Source organism: Hippoglossus hippoglossus, chromosome 21 (genome assembly GCF_009819705.1).
Source record: "Hippoglossus hippoglossus isolate fHipHip1 chromosome 21, fHipHip1.pri, whole genome shotgun sequence".
Classification (NCBI taxonomy): Eukaryota; Metazoa; Chordata; class Actinopteri; order Pleuronectiformes; family Pleuronectidae; genus Hippoglossus; species Hippoglossus hippoglossus.
Window position 1 is genome coordinate 3,314,130 of NC_047171.1, and position 15,968 is coordinate 3,330,097.

A 15,968-nucleotide genomic window follows, 5' to 3' on the forward strand; every position below is an offset into this window, starting at 1 on the left:
TTGTGATATCTTTTGTGGTAACGCAGAGATCTTCAAATAAGACAATATCAATTTGGTAATAATGATAAGAGTGAGCACGAGAAGGAATAGAGTAAATCTTTTGATTGAGATATTGTTGTGCCCAGTCTTCCTTGGATTCTCTTAAGGTCTTTTAACTTTCTGGACTTCCAGAAGCAACACAAGTTAAGAGATGAGTGTTTTGGGGTTAGGGTTAGGGTTAGCCACCTAGCGATTAAAAATGCAATGTTTCATCTCCCTTTAGCTCAGTTTTGGTCTCCACCAGCTGCTGTGGGAAGTATCTTGTTCTTTAGTTACTAAGTCCTCTGCAGCTAGTCACTAATATTATCTGTGTGCTGCTTGATACTGGGCAGGTAGGGTACAGGTGGTCATTTGATGTTTTTGCTGACACATAAAATGTTTATTACTTTGTCTTTCTTGTTACTGTCTTAGAAATGACTTTTAGGCACTGGAGCAGTCAGGACTAAATGTGTGTTTTCTAAGGAAGGAAGTATCAGGTGAGAGAAAAGATCTCTGGTTTGAGAAATAAAATGAAAGGTTTCTCATGAAACTGTCGCAGAGCTCAGGAGGAAGTCCGGCCTCAGTGGCTCGGGGAACGACAGCTGTATTTTGTCTGAATTATACAAGGAGCTTTCTGGATCCGAACACAGTGAAGGGACTGTACAAGTGAAGCACATGGAAAGACGAAGCCTGTGTGGACTCCTCCGCCGCCACCTTTGACACCTGTCCACCTGTAAATTACATCTGAGCGTTCCAGCATTCCTCCTCAGCGCTTCACTGTGTGGAGGGTTAAGATCAGAAGCAGTGCCTGGACTGGATGGTTTATCAAGTCTGTCCTAACGAAGGAGTTATTAGACGCAGTGATAACTCCCCACGTCCTCCTCAGTTAAGTGTTAACACAGAGTCCAATAATTAATGTGTGTGTGAGTCCACTTCTTCAAAGAATCAATTAATTACATAACTTCTCTGCATAGCGAACATAAACGTGCACACAAAACGGACTGAAATGTTGAAATAATACAATAACATGAGACAATTCTCTTTTTTGTGCACATCCATTAATTAACATGACGTTTATCTTTTAGGTTATGATGATGAAATTGTGAACTATAGATTAAATATGCTTATTCTTAAACATGACTCCTGACTGAACAGATATGACAGAGAAGAAATCAGGAGCTCAGTCGATCATGTGAGGAACAAATGTTGCGTCGCTTTAAATGGAAATATTTTCCACATATATCAAGTAGAGTGTTAGGAGCCATGGATGGAGTTAATTTTTGTAGTAAGATATTTAGATTTGTTATCGTGAACACGGTGAATGATAACTCTTAACATAAGCACCAGCTCACCTGTTGGAAATGCCTGGAGAGAGGGTGAGACCACTTTTCTGTTCATCGCTGTGAATATTTTACTTGAGCTTTGTTTCTTTCTTTTAATAATACAATCGTCTTTTTTCTTCTCATGAAAAATCTAATTCAAATACGTTAAGTAGCTTCATTCAATCTCAGCCAATGTCAATATCCTGCCTGTGATGAAAACACCAAAAATATGTAAAACAAAGCCATATTTTGTCTTTTGATGGTTGTTATGTTAACCTGCATGCGTGTCAGCGTCAGAAACATGAGTAGGTCTGCAGGTGGCATGAAGACAAGGAGACGCTCACCTATCCACCTCTCTGTGTGTTTGCCAAGTGAGCAGAGTGTGGGACAGCAGTTGGTTAGTGTCTCATTGCATGAGTGCAAATCTTCTGTGTGAATCCTTGTGTGTGTGTGTGTGTGTGTGTGTGTGTGTGTGTGTGTGTGTGTGTGTGTGTGTGTTTGTGTGCCAGGAAAGGGATCCTACCAGCATACGGATTGCATCGACTGAGAGATAGGGAGGAAGAAAGTAAGAAGAGCAAAGCCTGGAAATCTTCAAGATGAGAGGGCCTCTTTTGATGTGTGTTTGCATTCCTTTCAGTGTTGGTGAAAGGGGAGCCGCTGAACGGTAGTGGAGGAGAGGAACACTTGAAACTGAGCGAGGCGCTAAGGAAAACACACACCAGGTCTCATAACAACAGTCCTGCGGTAAATTAACAGCGAAGAGATAGATCAGTTGGAAAAGAAGAACAGATGAGGATGAGAGACTGTAAATGAGCAGTGATCTGTGTTAATTTGTCAAATTGAATACATTTGTATTGTACTTTTCCGGGTTAAACCTCCAGGAAGGAGTGATTCTGCATTTGGAAGCAAATGCAGAATCATCCATCGCTTTTATGATTTTAAGACTGACCTTGGCAGAAGAAAACATAACAGTGACTTTCCCCATTACCTCAGTCTGTTTCCTGTGCCTCATGTGGTTAAGTGGCATGTCTGGACGGTCCATCAGAGCCGGGGCTGGTAGAGGAAAATCAAGATGTGAAATCTCTGCTATAAACTACTGTCAGTATTTCTGTCCCCGTGCAGTAAACCTTCGAGGGAACAGAGAGAGACATTCTCCGCTGCCTGTTTTGGTCATGAATCATTAAATATGACAATTTTACAGTCCGGCCGTCTTCCTGTTGTGGGTGGACCGTGTTTGAAAATAGCACGGAAGAATTTGTTGAGTTTATTAAATACAAGACATACTTCTTGGCATGTGTGCTCACCAACAGAGCACTTCAACCTGCCGTCTCGCCTGGGAAACACACACAGACACACACACAGACACACACACAAACACACAGAGTCTTCTATAAACCTCGTCTCAAATGTTTGTAAGATAATGACATTTTTTCTCGATGGAAAAAAAAAGATCCACTTTTGTGGTTGTGTGGCAGGAAGAAGGAAGAAGAACAAAGCCGCCTCACTGTAAAACTTTCGGACACGGTTTGTCGAGCCCAGGAAGAAAGAAGCGTTGCATTGAAACTGACGGAATAAATCATTTCAAGGAGTAATCTGAGAGATTCGTTTTACTCGGCACTTCCCGGCATTCCCTTCAAACCGTGAAGTTGATCCTGTGGCATCTTTCCCCGGCCTCTCGACGGCCTGCGCAACATCACCTCATGACATGGCTACGGGGGTAAAAGGTGCCATATCGGACACAAGATAAAATGGAAAGATTTATTTGCATGATTAGAAACAAACCATTTGATTCCTTGAGAGTTCGGTAGGTGTGTTTTGTAAGTGGTGGTAATCCTGCCCCGCTCTATAAGCTTCCATGGCACCAGAGGGTGGGGTAAGGAAAGGGGTAGAAGGGGGTGGGGGGCTTATCGTTGTTCGTGCCACAGCGGACTGCCCAGCCAACCAGAAGACAGGGAAAAAGAAGCGCGCCCTTGTTGTTTGCTCGCCTTTGGCCCCTGCCATCTGTCCGCTTGGCTCCTGACACCTGTACCAGCCTGTCAGAGCCGGGCTTCCCTGTCATCGGGGGCAACGCAGGGTCCGGCCTGTAGGGAGACACCGAGCAGCGGGGCAAATGTAACAGCTCCAGAGAATTAGGGGAAGAGGTGGGTGGGGGATGGTTTAGGGTGAAATTGGGGCCACTACTTGAGAAACACAAACTTATAGCAGTTTTACTCTTATTTATTGAAGCATTCTCTTAACTGGTTTTAATTGTTGAGCTTTTAAATGTAAATAAATGGCCTATGCAGGTACTTTTACCCCAAATCCGTCATCAAAGTGTTGGATTGAGGTTCAGACGCAACTGCAAATAGTTGGTATGGAAACAGCCATTCATACGGAGTCAGATGTTCATCAGTCGGTGATGTTAAGGGGAGGATTCGGTTGTTTTTAAGGCGCAGGCTGCTTGAAAGGCAAACGCTGTTGCTGTGAGCAGCGATGTGTTCATGTGCACACCTCATCTGAGCCAAAAGGGTTCACTACCACAAGAAAGAGCCGCCTCTCTGGCCAAGCTCCGCGATACAGGCCCATGAAGGAGCACATTAATCACTGAGGTGATGTCAGAGTGACGGCGGCGTCCAAGACAAGACGGCTCCCTGGCCATAGCTTGAGGACTTTTTGGCACCAGAAAAAAAACGAAACAGATGCAGCTTAAACCTGTTAGTCGCCCACCTCTAATCGGCTTACACTGGCCCGGTGACAGGCGACTGGCACCTCCGAAGGGTCACAGACATGGCTGCTAGTTCCTACACCGCACTATACAGGACGACATGTTGGAACGCCGCATGAAACCAAGAACAGCAATTTACACGTTCGGCATCACTGAACAGTCATTCAGTCATTAGGCTTTAGTGGCAAGATCCTCAGCTCTCATAACTGTGTATTTTCATTTATACCTTCTCATATTCCAGTGTGTTTTCAATATGCTCATGTTATCCTCTACATTTTTTGGTTTTCATGACTCCAGAGAAAGGTGCAGATTGCTGTTTCAGCTTGTTGTTCGTTCCTTTGGACCCAAGTCAAGTCATAAACACTCTTGTTCTAAAAAAAAAACCTGAGGATGCAAAATGATTTCTCCGCCCCGCTCGTGTTAAGTTTTTAACTAAGCAACTTCCCACAGCCTACAACAAACAGGCGTGAGGAGCAAAGAGGTTCATTAAACGCCTCAAGGCCTTTCGGATGCTGCAGTAAAACAATGTTGTGAGCTGACCTAACATGGAAAGATCTCGTGATTACATCCAGTTGCTCAGCCTCACCACCGTCTCAGCATTCTGTCAAAGTACACAGACATTTTCTCTGTGTCTGAAAAGATGGAACGAGGACCCCACCCACCCCCCAGACCACCGGACTGGGTCTCGTTTGTTCTTGGCAGAGGACGACGAGGGTCCCAGCGAGTCAAACAAGTGGCACTTTGCCAAGTTATTGAGCCGTTCACACAGAGTTTGTGGCTAAAACCTCGCTCATGTTTACTTTTTGGAACAGAGGAGTGTTGCTGCTTTGTCAAACTGAGAAACCTGTGTGTGTGTTTAGGGCCTGACATCAGTTACACTCACAGAATACATGCACACACACACACCTAGAGAGAAATTGCAGTGCAAACAGTAATACTGTTCTTAGTGTATTTAAGAAAACAATTGTATTTATTACAAAAAGTAAGTCAAAACTTTTAAAATGACCGTTTCTTGGTCAAATTTTCACCATATTTCAACAGAAACACACACACACACACACACACACACACACACACACACACACACACACACACACACAGCCAACAACACATTCAGCTTGTTCGGGACGTTCCTGCTCTCATTTGTATTTTCTACAACTCCTCGTACTCGTTAAAATATTAAAATATTAAAATATTCATCTTTTTCTGCAATTTTTTGAATTTCATAGTGGCAGTCTGTGGGAGGCTTCTGTAGTGGTGAAATCAAACAGGGACCTTGTGATAGTATCCCATTGGCTTGATCCTGCCCTCTACTTTTTACCATCACGCATTTTCAGCTTGAATCTGTAAACTCAGACTATATTTTCTGCAGGAAATACATTTTCTATCATCGTGAGTAAACCTACAGGCCTGTAGGTGTTGATATTAATTGATTCAGCCATGTTTGTGATCCCTGCTACTGACAACTCTTCATTTCTCACTGTAATTCAACACCTCCTCCAATCTTACTGCTCGAAATGCAAAGTGCATGACTCTTGAAACATCAGATATTCTTCAGCTTCTCTCTTGCCTCTGCAGGTCGTGACAGACGTCGAGGAGCAGCATGGAGACTTCAGCTCCAACAGCCACTGAGAAGAAGGAGTGTAAGGGTTCAGGTTTGGATGGAAGCAGCTTCTCAGAGCTGCCAAAAAAGCCCTCACCCACCACCCTGACCAGAGGTACAGCAATTTCCCAATTTACTCTCACACGCTATTTACACCATTGCTATTATATTTGACATACTGTAAGGAGGACATGGGCATTTGATCAGATTTACACAGTTAAACCTGATCTAATAAAACAGCATAGAATAGCTGTGATGAACAGTTTTCGTGCTATTTTATTTTTACCCCTCACTGTGGACAAAATAATGGTGTCACCCATCCCTACAACACAACACAATTTAACTGCACAACAAACTGCAGCTTACAAAATGACCACAAAGTCAGAATTGAACATTATGAAGGTCTTGAAGAGAGGATGTATTAGTACAGTATGTATTAGTTTGAGCTTGTTGTTCCTAATAATCTGCCACCTGAGTTTACAGTAAGTGTAAATAATTGCAATGCAAACAAGGCAATGTCGTCATTTGGAGATTGAAATGAATTGAAATGTATGTATTAATTGTATTGTTGTTATTATTAGTTGTATTCATTGGCAGTACTGTGGTACTGTGTAGTACAGCAGTCTTGTATCCTGATGCTCTCTCCAGGATCTTGTACTCTGCGGTGCAGTGAACTGGAACATTAGGGCTACTCACATAAGTTGCTGGGTGGCACATGAAAAGAGTTACACCCGGAGACGGGGGCTGCATGTTTCAGAGATGTCAAAGAATGGGTGATGAAAAAATGCTTTAATGAGGTCGAAAGACCTTGTTCTCACCTCCCGAGTGTAAATTCCATGAATTACTAAAAAGGGCTGGCGTGGCAGTGGACAACATGGTGTATCAGAGGCCTCGGATAAAGGCTGGGAGGACGGAGGGACCTTTGAAATGCTAACAAGATGTCGTATGACATTGTGGCGGTGTCTTTGCTTAATGATGGGTTTGGTGGCCTGCCACGAGAGGAGCCATGAGCATTAATTGTTTGGGGATGCAGGGTGAGAATCTAGGACGTCTCAGTGCGTCCTCCCTGGCACCTCCACAAAGAGGCCACAAGTTTTTCAAAACAGTAAAGAAGAAAATATTGTGCTTGCCACGCCATGAATTATTCAGTCTTTTACACCATTGTGCGTGATGTAGGCTGTGAGGGCTGAATTTCTATAACCTTGCAAAACAGAGAAAAAGTAGTCTCCACCCGTCAGGGTTTATTTGTGCTTGTGAGGTCACACAGAGGGTGCAGGATGTGCAAGACTGTATCGGGGTCATAATTAAAAGATGAGAGCTCATGTTTTCATTAGTGGATGTGTGATGAAAACTCCTCATAACGAGGTTGGAGGACCTTGCTCGGGCCTCTGAGGTGCCACTGTTATAAATTACTAACGGCTGCTGGACACTGGAAACCCCCAGGAAGACACACTGGCATCATCTGATGGGCCAGTGCAGAAACACATCATTCAAGTTGGGTTACTGTTTGAAGAAGGGCCTGGTGGCCTGCCATCACAAAGCTCACTTTGTCACACAGGGGAACAGCAGAAGTAGGACATTAGTATTTCAGTAGATAGTTTTAAAGCTATGCCTTTGTTTTTAATTTGATTATTCCTTTTTATTTGAACTGGTTCTTAGAATAATGAGCATGTGCAAACAATAATGTGGGACAAGTGTGAATAAATCAAGTAGTTGGGATATATTCACGATCTTTGTACTCTTGTACTTTTGAATCACAAAGTACTCAAAACCATGCATTACTATGCTATAGTTTTCTAGGCATGAAAATAAAACACCCTGAGAACATCTTGTTCACTAATCCGTTGTGTCAGCCGGCCACAAATCTCATAACCTGTTTCATGAGAGCTCACTTTGCTTGTGTTTCATGGAGACATGCCGTGCCCTGTTGAACTCGTCTTTGTCTCCGAGTGCAAAGATATGTGGAGGCATATCCGGCTCCGAGGGGAAACAGAGCAGGTAGAAAAGCAGCCAGGGAGGCTGGCACAGGAGCACAGGTCAGGTTCAGGCCAGACGATTGGAATCTGACTTCTTTGTCACGGCCTTGTTAAAGGTTTTAAGTGGGCACCCACATTTTGTGGGACTGAACTGCGTCCGTCTCACAGCTACAGGGCATGCTTCCACAGGCTCGGCCCCTGCAACCTGACTCCCCGGCCCTCGGGATTTACGAGTCTGCTGCAGCTTGTGCCGAACCATGTCAGAGTAACATGTGTTCGGATTAGGTGCCCGCTTCCAGAACTGTAAAACATCTGATGCTTTCAAAGGAATACCTGTGATTGATGCACCTCGTTCTCCCTCTTCCACACAGTCTGAGGGCGAGGATGCTCACATGTGCTGTGTTTCCTGTGGCCTCCGCTGAGGAAGAGCGACAGTTTTAAACATAGATCTGCCAACTTGTTATTTTACGGCCCTATATACTGAGAAAGTTTGCCAAAGAGAATTTTTCCATCATCCCTCACTTTGATGTTGACTGTACGAGGCCAGTGGAGCAGGCGCGCTCTGTTATTTCTACCTAACAAGTGTGTTATGTTCATCTTTCTTCGAGTCTGGCCATAGCTTTGCGAACCCCGCCATGAATTGATGTTCTCCGGCATATAAAACACATGTCTACATATAATTATTCACAGCTTTGATGTATCCCGCATCCAGAGAAGGTTGCCACTGAGAGGCACCACAAAGAAATCTCCTAACCTTTGTCAACACTTGCTGTCTCTACATAAGAATGCAGAGTTAAATCACCCCTGCTCTAGTCTTGCAGGAGCAAATGGATCAGCTGCAAGTCGTACCCACTGTAGAGTAGATGGATGAGGAGGAGTCCAGTGTAATTAGTCTTGCTGCGATAAGCATCTGAGTGTTAATAATGGCCATCACGGATAAGTCCCACGCGGAGTGTGAGTCTTAAGGGTCTCCCACAGGGTCTCTGCACTGGCCACAGGGCCTTTCTCTCGACCAGGTCAGTCCCCCCAGCGGCAAAGAAAAACATCCTAGAAAAAATAAATACGCCCCTTACCCTGATCTCCCGCTCCGTCCACAGGCCACAGGCCACAGGCCTCCTCCAAAGGGAGGACGGCCACTAATCTTCCTGAGAAAGAGATTTCTGCCTTTCTTTCTGTGTTCCTAAATGAGGCTCTTACGCTGTTGTGGTTCCACGGGCTGGGTGAGAGGTTGAGGGGGGTGGGGGTGCTGATGGTGGATGGGGGTTATACAAGGGGGCCTGCATTCATGCCAGACCTCTGTGCTCTCTTTGGGTTTGACTCCTTGGCCCTTGCACCTTAGTTAAAATAACCGGACAACTCCTCTCCTGCTCACTGAAGTATTCTACTCGGTGAAATGAAAAGAAAGAATAACCTGTCCTCGCCCGCGCTGCTCCTGAGCATCCTTGAAGGTGGAAGTGTGTAGCACAATGCAACAGTATGTTTCAGGCCTATTTAAAGAAATGCTGTGGATCAAATTACGTACAAGAAACATGTCCCCTGGCTCCTGAATCCCACAAACATGTCATGGATTTCATTTTGAACAGCCCGAAGTACTTGTTCGTATCGGCGCTGTGGAGAGAATGGGCTCTATCAGGTGTCATCTGCAGTAACGTTTTCTTACAGCATATCAATAATGCCTTTCCTGATACTGGAGAAGCAAGCAACAAGCTTACAGGAAGGCCTATTGACCAAGTTGTTTATTTTCCTGTCAGAGTCTATAGCTGCACACTATCAGGAACCCACTGCAGTCCTCCAAGAATGACTTCAACAGCGCCTGATACGGTTTCTGTCCCGGAATGACTTTCAATTCATGGCCCTGTATGTGCAAACTCAAAAGCTTCAGTGTCAGAGTCAGTTTACACCTACATGTTGTTCATTGTCTTGTGTCTTTTGGACATATTGGCAGCCGGTATTGCTAAAATACTCGAGCAGCTGCCTGTATGGATTACAGAGATTGGTGTTTATAGTAATTCACGTGGATTTTATACACTGTTAACTTGGTTGCTCTCCAAGTCGACCCCTCATCTCCACTTCCAACTTCCATCCTCACGTCTCTTTCTCCTTCTGTTATCTAGAGTTTCACTTTGGGGCCACTGCCGGACCAAGACAGGATTTAAAGATTAGATATGCTAAGTGCAAGCATACAGGGGACATTGTGTTTTTTCAGTGTTTATTCCTCTATTTATTTGGCCTTGCTGATTGCTGTGTAAAAAGCCTTAAACCCAGGTTCTGGAGCCTTGAGTTGCTGAAGTCACTGCCTTTATCATCACTCATTACAGGCTGCTCTCATCACAGCAGAGCTGGCCTACATACTTAGAGGAGAGGAGTGCAGCAGGAGCCAGCTCCGCTCTCCTCTAGAGAGTCTCAGCAATTGGTCACAAGGGTTTTGCAGCTTAATATACTGTATATACATGTATTATCATTACATTTTATTTGATTCTGAATTATGAATAACTTCCCTGGCTCCTTTTTCATGTTTACTTGAAGTGCGTAAGCAAAGAAACCCCAAGCCGGATCCGGCTCCACAGTTCAGAGGAATTCTTTAGAAGTTGAAAGCACTATGGAGGCTGATGTCTTTCTAGTTTTGAAAAAGAATATCACAAGACAAATGTTTATTTTAGTGAATGCTTAGAACACAGTCTTAAAGGCCAATATTAAGCAGCCTCGTCCTCCGACTGTAGTTTTTGAGCAAATGCCTATAGCATGTTGACTCAGTGGAAAACTGACAGCCCTCGGCAGGTCTCTAATGTGGTTATGAAACATAAATCAGGCTCAAATGAGAGGACATTTCTGATATTGGTTGTTTCGTTGGAACGCTCTGCCTCAGCTTCAAAGCCTCCAGAGTTGAAAAAGCAACATGGTATGCTTTGGGCAATGTCTGCAAATATAAATCTCTCTGTACCAGAGGCGTCTGCACATGCAGGGCCCAAAGACAACATGTTACATTCCTTGCAGTTTACAAGCGGTGGGAGAGAAGGTGGAGGCAATATATGGATGCTTTAGGGGATTAACCAGCACTCCGTCAGCCAGCTCTCTCTCCCTATCCCTCGGGTCTCTCCCTTCTCCCTGGCTTGTACTTCCCTTTTCTCTTTTTTGTGCTTCATCCTCTCTTAAACAGAAAGCTCTTTCCCAGCATGCATGGGTGTAATCCATGCCCCTGCCTCTAAGACACTTCCTGCCTGTTTTGTTTGTTAGGCTGATGGGAATCAGCCCAATAAGGTGCCTGGCTCTCTCGTCTCCTTTAAGGTGTCGCCTCAGGCAACCGCTTTCTTTGGACGGGGGTGGGGGGGGGGGGTGGGGGTGGGGGAGACGCTGCATATTATAAAAGAACTTGTTGAAAGTCCATGCCCGTGCATTTCTATGCTGCGGACACTCAAATCTTCCTGACCCAGTGTAACCCTCAGCATGCATCGGAGCGGAGCCACCGGCCTGCCAGCCTCAGCTACTTTCATCCGCTAATGTAGCCCTAACACTCACAGTTCAAGTGAAGCAAAATAAACATCTGAGGAGTTTAGACATGGTAAAACAAAAATGTGCGCTGGCTGTAAACACGGGCGGCACGCACTTATGTAAACACGCCTGGTTCCTATGGCTGAGTTGGTCTAAAGGCGGACAGTTTGTGGTCAGGCTCTTCCGGTTTGCATACCCCCCCCACCCCCCCCCCAACAACACACACACGCCACCCTCGCCTGCAGACACAGCTGTTGTCCACCCTCGCAGAAATGTTGCTGGAGGAACAGGAATCAGTTGCTGCGCTGCACGGAGCCCAGAGGCCCACTCACCTATGAAGATGTATGTCTGCAGTTACTCAGGCATCAGACGAGGAAAAAATAAAACAACACACACGTGGCAGAGGTAGCATCAACACTGTCCTCTCCAGGGAAAATGCGTGCCTCTTATAAATAAATGTGTGTTATACTCTACTAGTTGTTTGTCAGCCTGAGTGAGCCAATGGGCAATAAGTGTGTTTAAAACGAGTGCTTTGTGTAATTGTGCTGTTTCCACCTCAGAGAGGAGGAGGAGGTGGAAATTGATTTTTTTTTTCCATCAGTGAAAGTCTTCCAGAGGGAAATGCTGCTTCTTGTAATTACAGATCTAAGGTTTCACTGTTGGTGCTTTCTATCCTCCTTTAGCCTTTAGCAATTAGCCTAATCACCGAGAGCTCAGGGGCAGTCACACAATGCCAGACGTGTTGGTACACATCCCCTGCCAGCCTGCAGTGGCCCCACCAAGTCGGCCGAGTTCAACGTTTTAAATAAAATGGTCACGTCAGGACACAATAGCAAACCGTCCTACAGAGGTGGCGCAATTCCATAAACATCTCTGACCAAATAAACTTTTATGATATGTTTTTACGGCCACATCTCCGGGAGGGGGAATCTTTCTCCAGATGGAGTGTAACACCTACTGGCCTCCACCCAAGGGCAGGTCGCAGATGAGTAAACCGTGCAACCAGCAAAACAAGCAGAGGAGGTTTCCAAGGTGAATAAAGTGGATACACGTATAACAAACACAAACTGTCCCTGCCGACAAGTTCACTGGCTCTCCTGAATAACCAGGGAGGGAAGACGTGAGGGCTTAACAAAGACATGTCACAGCTACTACTACAGTTAGTTACTTCCACATTTAAAGCCTGTTGTAAGGCTTTAAGAAATTAGAAATGAGGGAAAGTACGTATATGACTATATTCTTCTAATGATCCTTTGATCACACTTGAACTTGGACACTTTGAACAAACATTTTCACTTTTTATTTTAGAAATGTGCTTTATTGCTGACTTAAAATTACAAGATTGATTGAAGCCCTGAGCTTAGCATGAAAAGTGGAAGCTCGACGTACATTTCTAAAAATACACAGATAGTGTTGGAAAAGTGTTGGAAAAGTAACTCAACAATTAGTGGAGTTGTAAAACTTCACAAGCATATGCCAATTTCCCAAAATGTTTAAAAACCCTGCTATGATCATGTATCATCAACCGAAGTTCCACAACCAGGCCACCGGATGAGGACCATGTGGTGGAAATTTATAAAAGAGCTTTCAAATGGATATTTTATTGAGATTAGAGGACAATAAAAATATAAATTATGAGCAGGTGAATTCATTGTGGGCACAATCATCTCAACTCAAGCTTCGACTGATCTTTCAACCACTTCTGATGGTGGGGGGGATGTTTGGTTTTCACTTGTCATCACCTGACCAACTAATCAAACTTATGACTCCTCGTTAAAATCATGAAACGTGATTGAAAGCTCAGAGAAGTTTATGTGGACTCTGAGTTAAATGTATTTTGTCAGTCACAAATAGGGGATGAATTCTGGGTCTTTTCCTGGTGTCGTTTAACATTAACTTCAGGAGAAGAAGTGCGTCCACTGGGTCATTAGGACCTTCAGGCTGGTGTTGGCTCCAGTGCCATGTTCTTTGTGAGAAACTTCTTCAGGACTGTGCTGCTGTTACTTCCTGCTCTGTAATCACAGGGCCCCCTCTGTGGTTGTCATGGTTCCTGGAAAAAAACGCAAACAAAATGCTGCCATATGGAAAACTGATTTTCTAATGTCATTCATCAAACAGCTGCAGGAATAAAGCAACAGATGATTGAGTGGTGTCTCTGGTGGAAAGGGTAATTTCTTTGGTATGAAAGAAACAGGATGTCTGAGAGGTGAGTCGGAAATTCTCCACATTTCCACTTTACCCATCGGCTGCTCATATTACAGTGCTGGTTTCAGACGGGACGAATCCACGGTGGAGGTGGCAAACGTCCAACAAAGCAGATCATACATTAAAGAAAACACAGATGCATAAAGTGTGAAGAAATAGGGAATAATAACATGATCTAAAACTCACAGAAGAGAGTGAGGGATGATGTGAGGAGAAAATGTGAACTGGACTGAGGTCAGAAGAGAAACCAGAGCCAGACGGAGAGTTTAAATGAAATGTAAACAAGAAGAATGAAAAGAAGAAGCTTCTTCACAAGCCGACGTGAGATATTCTGGTCCAGTTGAGAGACAAGTTTGAGTTTCAGGTCTGTGTTGTACAAAGTCAGAAAACCCTCACACCCCCTGTCTGTCAAACAATCACCCATAACTGCTGCACTATGAAAGTATAATTACACTCCTCGTTTTGTGATTACTGCATCGTAAAGGTTAATCACTCAGGAAGGAGGCGGCTGCCTGGTGCACAGTCTGCGAGTGGAAAGGGTTTGTTGAATGAAAGCCTGTGTGCGCTAGTGTAGCACCGTAAGTCTGTTGTGTTTTGTTTGCCAGGTGATTTCCCCAACAGTGTTCCAGCTAAGCCGGAGAATTCCTGGCTCTGGCTTCAAAGAGCAGCGGGGTCACCGCCCGACAGCAGCGAATACAGACATGTTCATGGCAGACATGGTTCTGACGCGTGCTCACGGTGAGCGAGCGGGTTGTCAGCTTGACCACGGCCATCGTACACTGAAAGGAAAATTGCATGTTCCTAGTTTTCTCAGTCCCGCACAAACAAATACACAAACAGTGGTGATGAGGGTTGTGAAGCAAATATGACAGAACTTGCTTATTTCTTGGACATCATCTTAGCTCAAGGAAAAGGTGCTCCCTCTAAAAGTACTAAATACTTGGCTGTGATATACTTTGTTGTTTGCCGACCGAAAAAAGGAAAAGGAATGAGACTTAACCATCGTCCCATTGTTCAGACCTTTCCGTGTGGACGGAGAGTTTAAGAATAACAAGCTGAAAATCCCAGTGTGGACAGAATTCTCAAATTAACCGGCTTAGTGAGGATGCTTGACCCCGCGGCCCGTCGTCAGACCGTTGTCTTATCACAGATTAGGAGGTTGGCATCAACTTTCATGGTAATTGACTGTAATGTCTGGCGTGTACTGGCACGGTGCTTCGTCAGCAAGTCAATAAACACCTCCCTGAGGTATTTTCAGTAGCTTGACAATTGGTCCGTTTGGTAAATGTATTGATTTATCACCAGTTTCATAGGAAAATGCAAATTAAGGCAAGTTGCATGTGCAGCTCATCTTAAGAAAAACCTTATAGTGTGTGTGTGTGTGTGTGTGTGTCTGTTTATTGTATTTGCATGCTTCCCATTCTCATTTGCCTGATCACATTCTCTGAGTGTTGGCTTTGGCGGAACAGGTTGGAGATGGTCAGGCGATAAAAGGTTCTGTAAATCCTCTTTATTCAGCGGAGTTGTAGTCTTAAGATTTAGAGAGTATCTGGCCCATCTGAGATTCTCACAGAACAAAGACGGGTGGGGGGGGGGGGGGGGGGGGGTGGAAGAGAGCGATGGAGACAGAGAGAGCGATGGAGGGTACTCAGCTGAAGAGGGGGGTATTGTTTACATATCAAGACACTTCCTCTAACTCCCAGGAAAAGCAGTAATTTGCCTCGCACGGTTTTACAGTTTAATTTCTCCACTGCGGGGGGGGTGGGGTGGGGGGGGGGGGGGGGATAACCTCTTAATTATAGAGGAGGAAGTGGCCCTAAGCCCCGGACAGAGGCTGAGGGCTCACAGCGCGTCTCAATGAGTTCTGGACCCCCTCTTCCATTCTCCCTCCCTGTGAAATGGAGTTTCTCACTCTTTCTTCGCCGGGGCCATTCTGCCTGTTCATTAGCACATGTGGGATGTCTGGGTGCTCGCCAATTAGCGTGCCACTCCAGGTATTATTTCCTTCCGCGAGGTCAGGCCGTGAGCTCAGTGGAGACGTGTAGGCGTCTGGAGGATGTGGGATGTGGGGGGGAGGGTTGGCGAAACCACAGGGACAATTACCCGTTACAGACTAGAAATCACTTCATTAAATAATCTCAACTTGGCACGATGAATGCAAAAAAACCATCTCAGGACAACTAACATCCAAATTTGCGCAGTAAAGGTCATGATTATTGGGAAACTCCGGATGTAAGTCGATGTAATGATGTCAAACACATTCCCAGTTTGGTCTCAGTAGCTCGTACAAAACAAACAAGTCACCGTAAATTCTGTTGAGACGTAGCGGCCATCTTCTCTGGCTTTTTTCATGACATTTATATAAACACAGAACATGGAAACATATTGATGCTTGTTAGTAACAGATTAGTTTAATATGTTGGGAGGTGTCGTCGTGTCTGATGGACTGAGAAGCTGCAGTAGAGCTGTTTTTGCAGGTGTGTGTGTGTGTGTGTGTGTGTGTGTGTGTGTGTGTGTGTGTGTGTGTGTGTGTGTGTGTGTGTGTGTGTGTGTGTGTGTGTGTGTGTGTGTGAGTTATCCTGACTGTTTGCTCAGTGTTTAGCTGTGGCAGCTTGTCACAGCTGTAGAGACTGTAATTGCCCCTGACCTTG

The 15,968-nt window shown here is 44.9% G+C and overlaps 1 protein-coding gene across 2 annotated transcripts in view; it reads left to right on the top strand.

Annotated features, from left to right (window-relative positions):
- Positions 1-15,968, top strand: part of gli2a (GLI family zinc finger 2a) — a 71,614-nt gene that overhangs the window by 9,952 nt on the left and 45,694 nt on the right. For both annotated transcript variants that reach the window (XM_034574611.1, XM_034574612.1), the window contains exon 2: positions 5,623-5,762. In XM_034574611.1, the coding sequence (XP_034430502.1) occupies positions 5,648-5,762 (115 nt within the window). In that variant the 5' untranslated portion in view covers positions 5,623-5,647. The remainder of the gene's footprint in view (positions 1-5,622; positions 5,763-15,968) is intronic.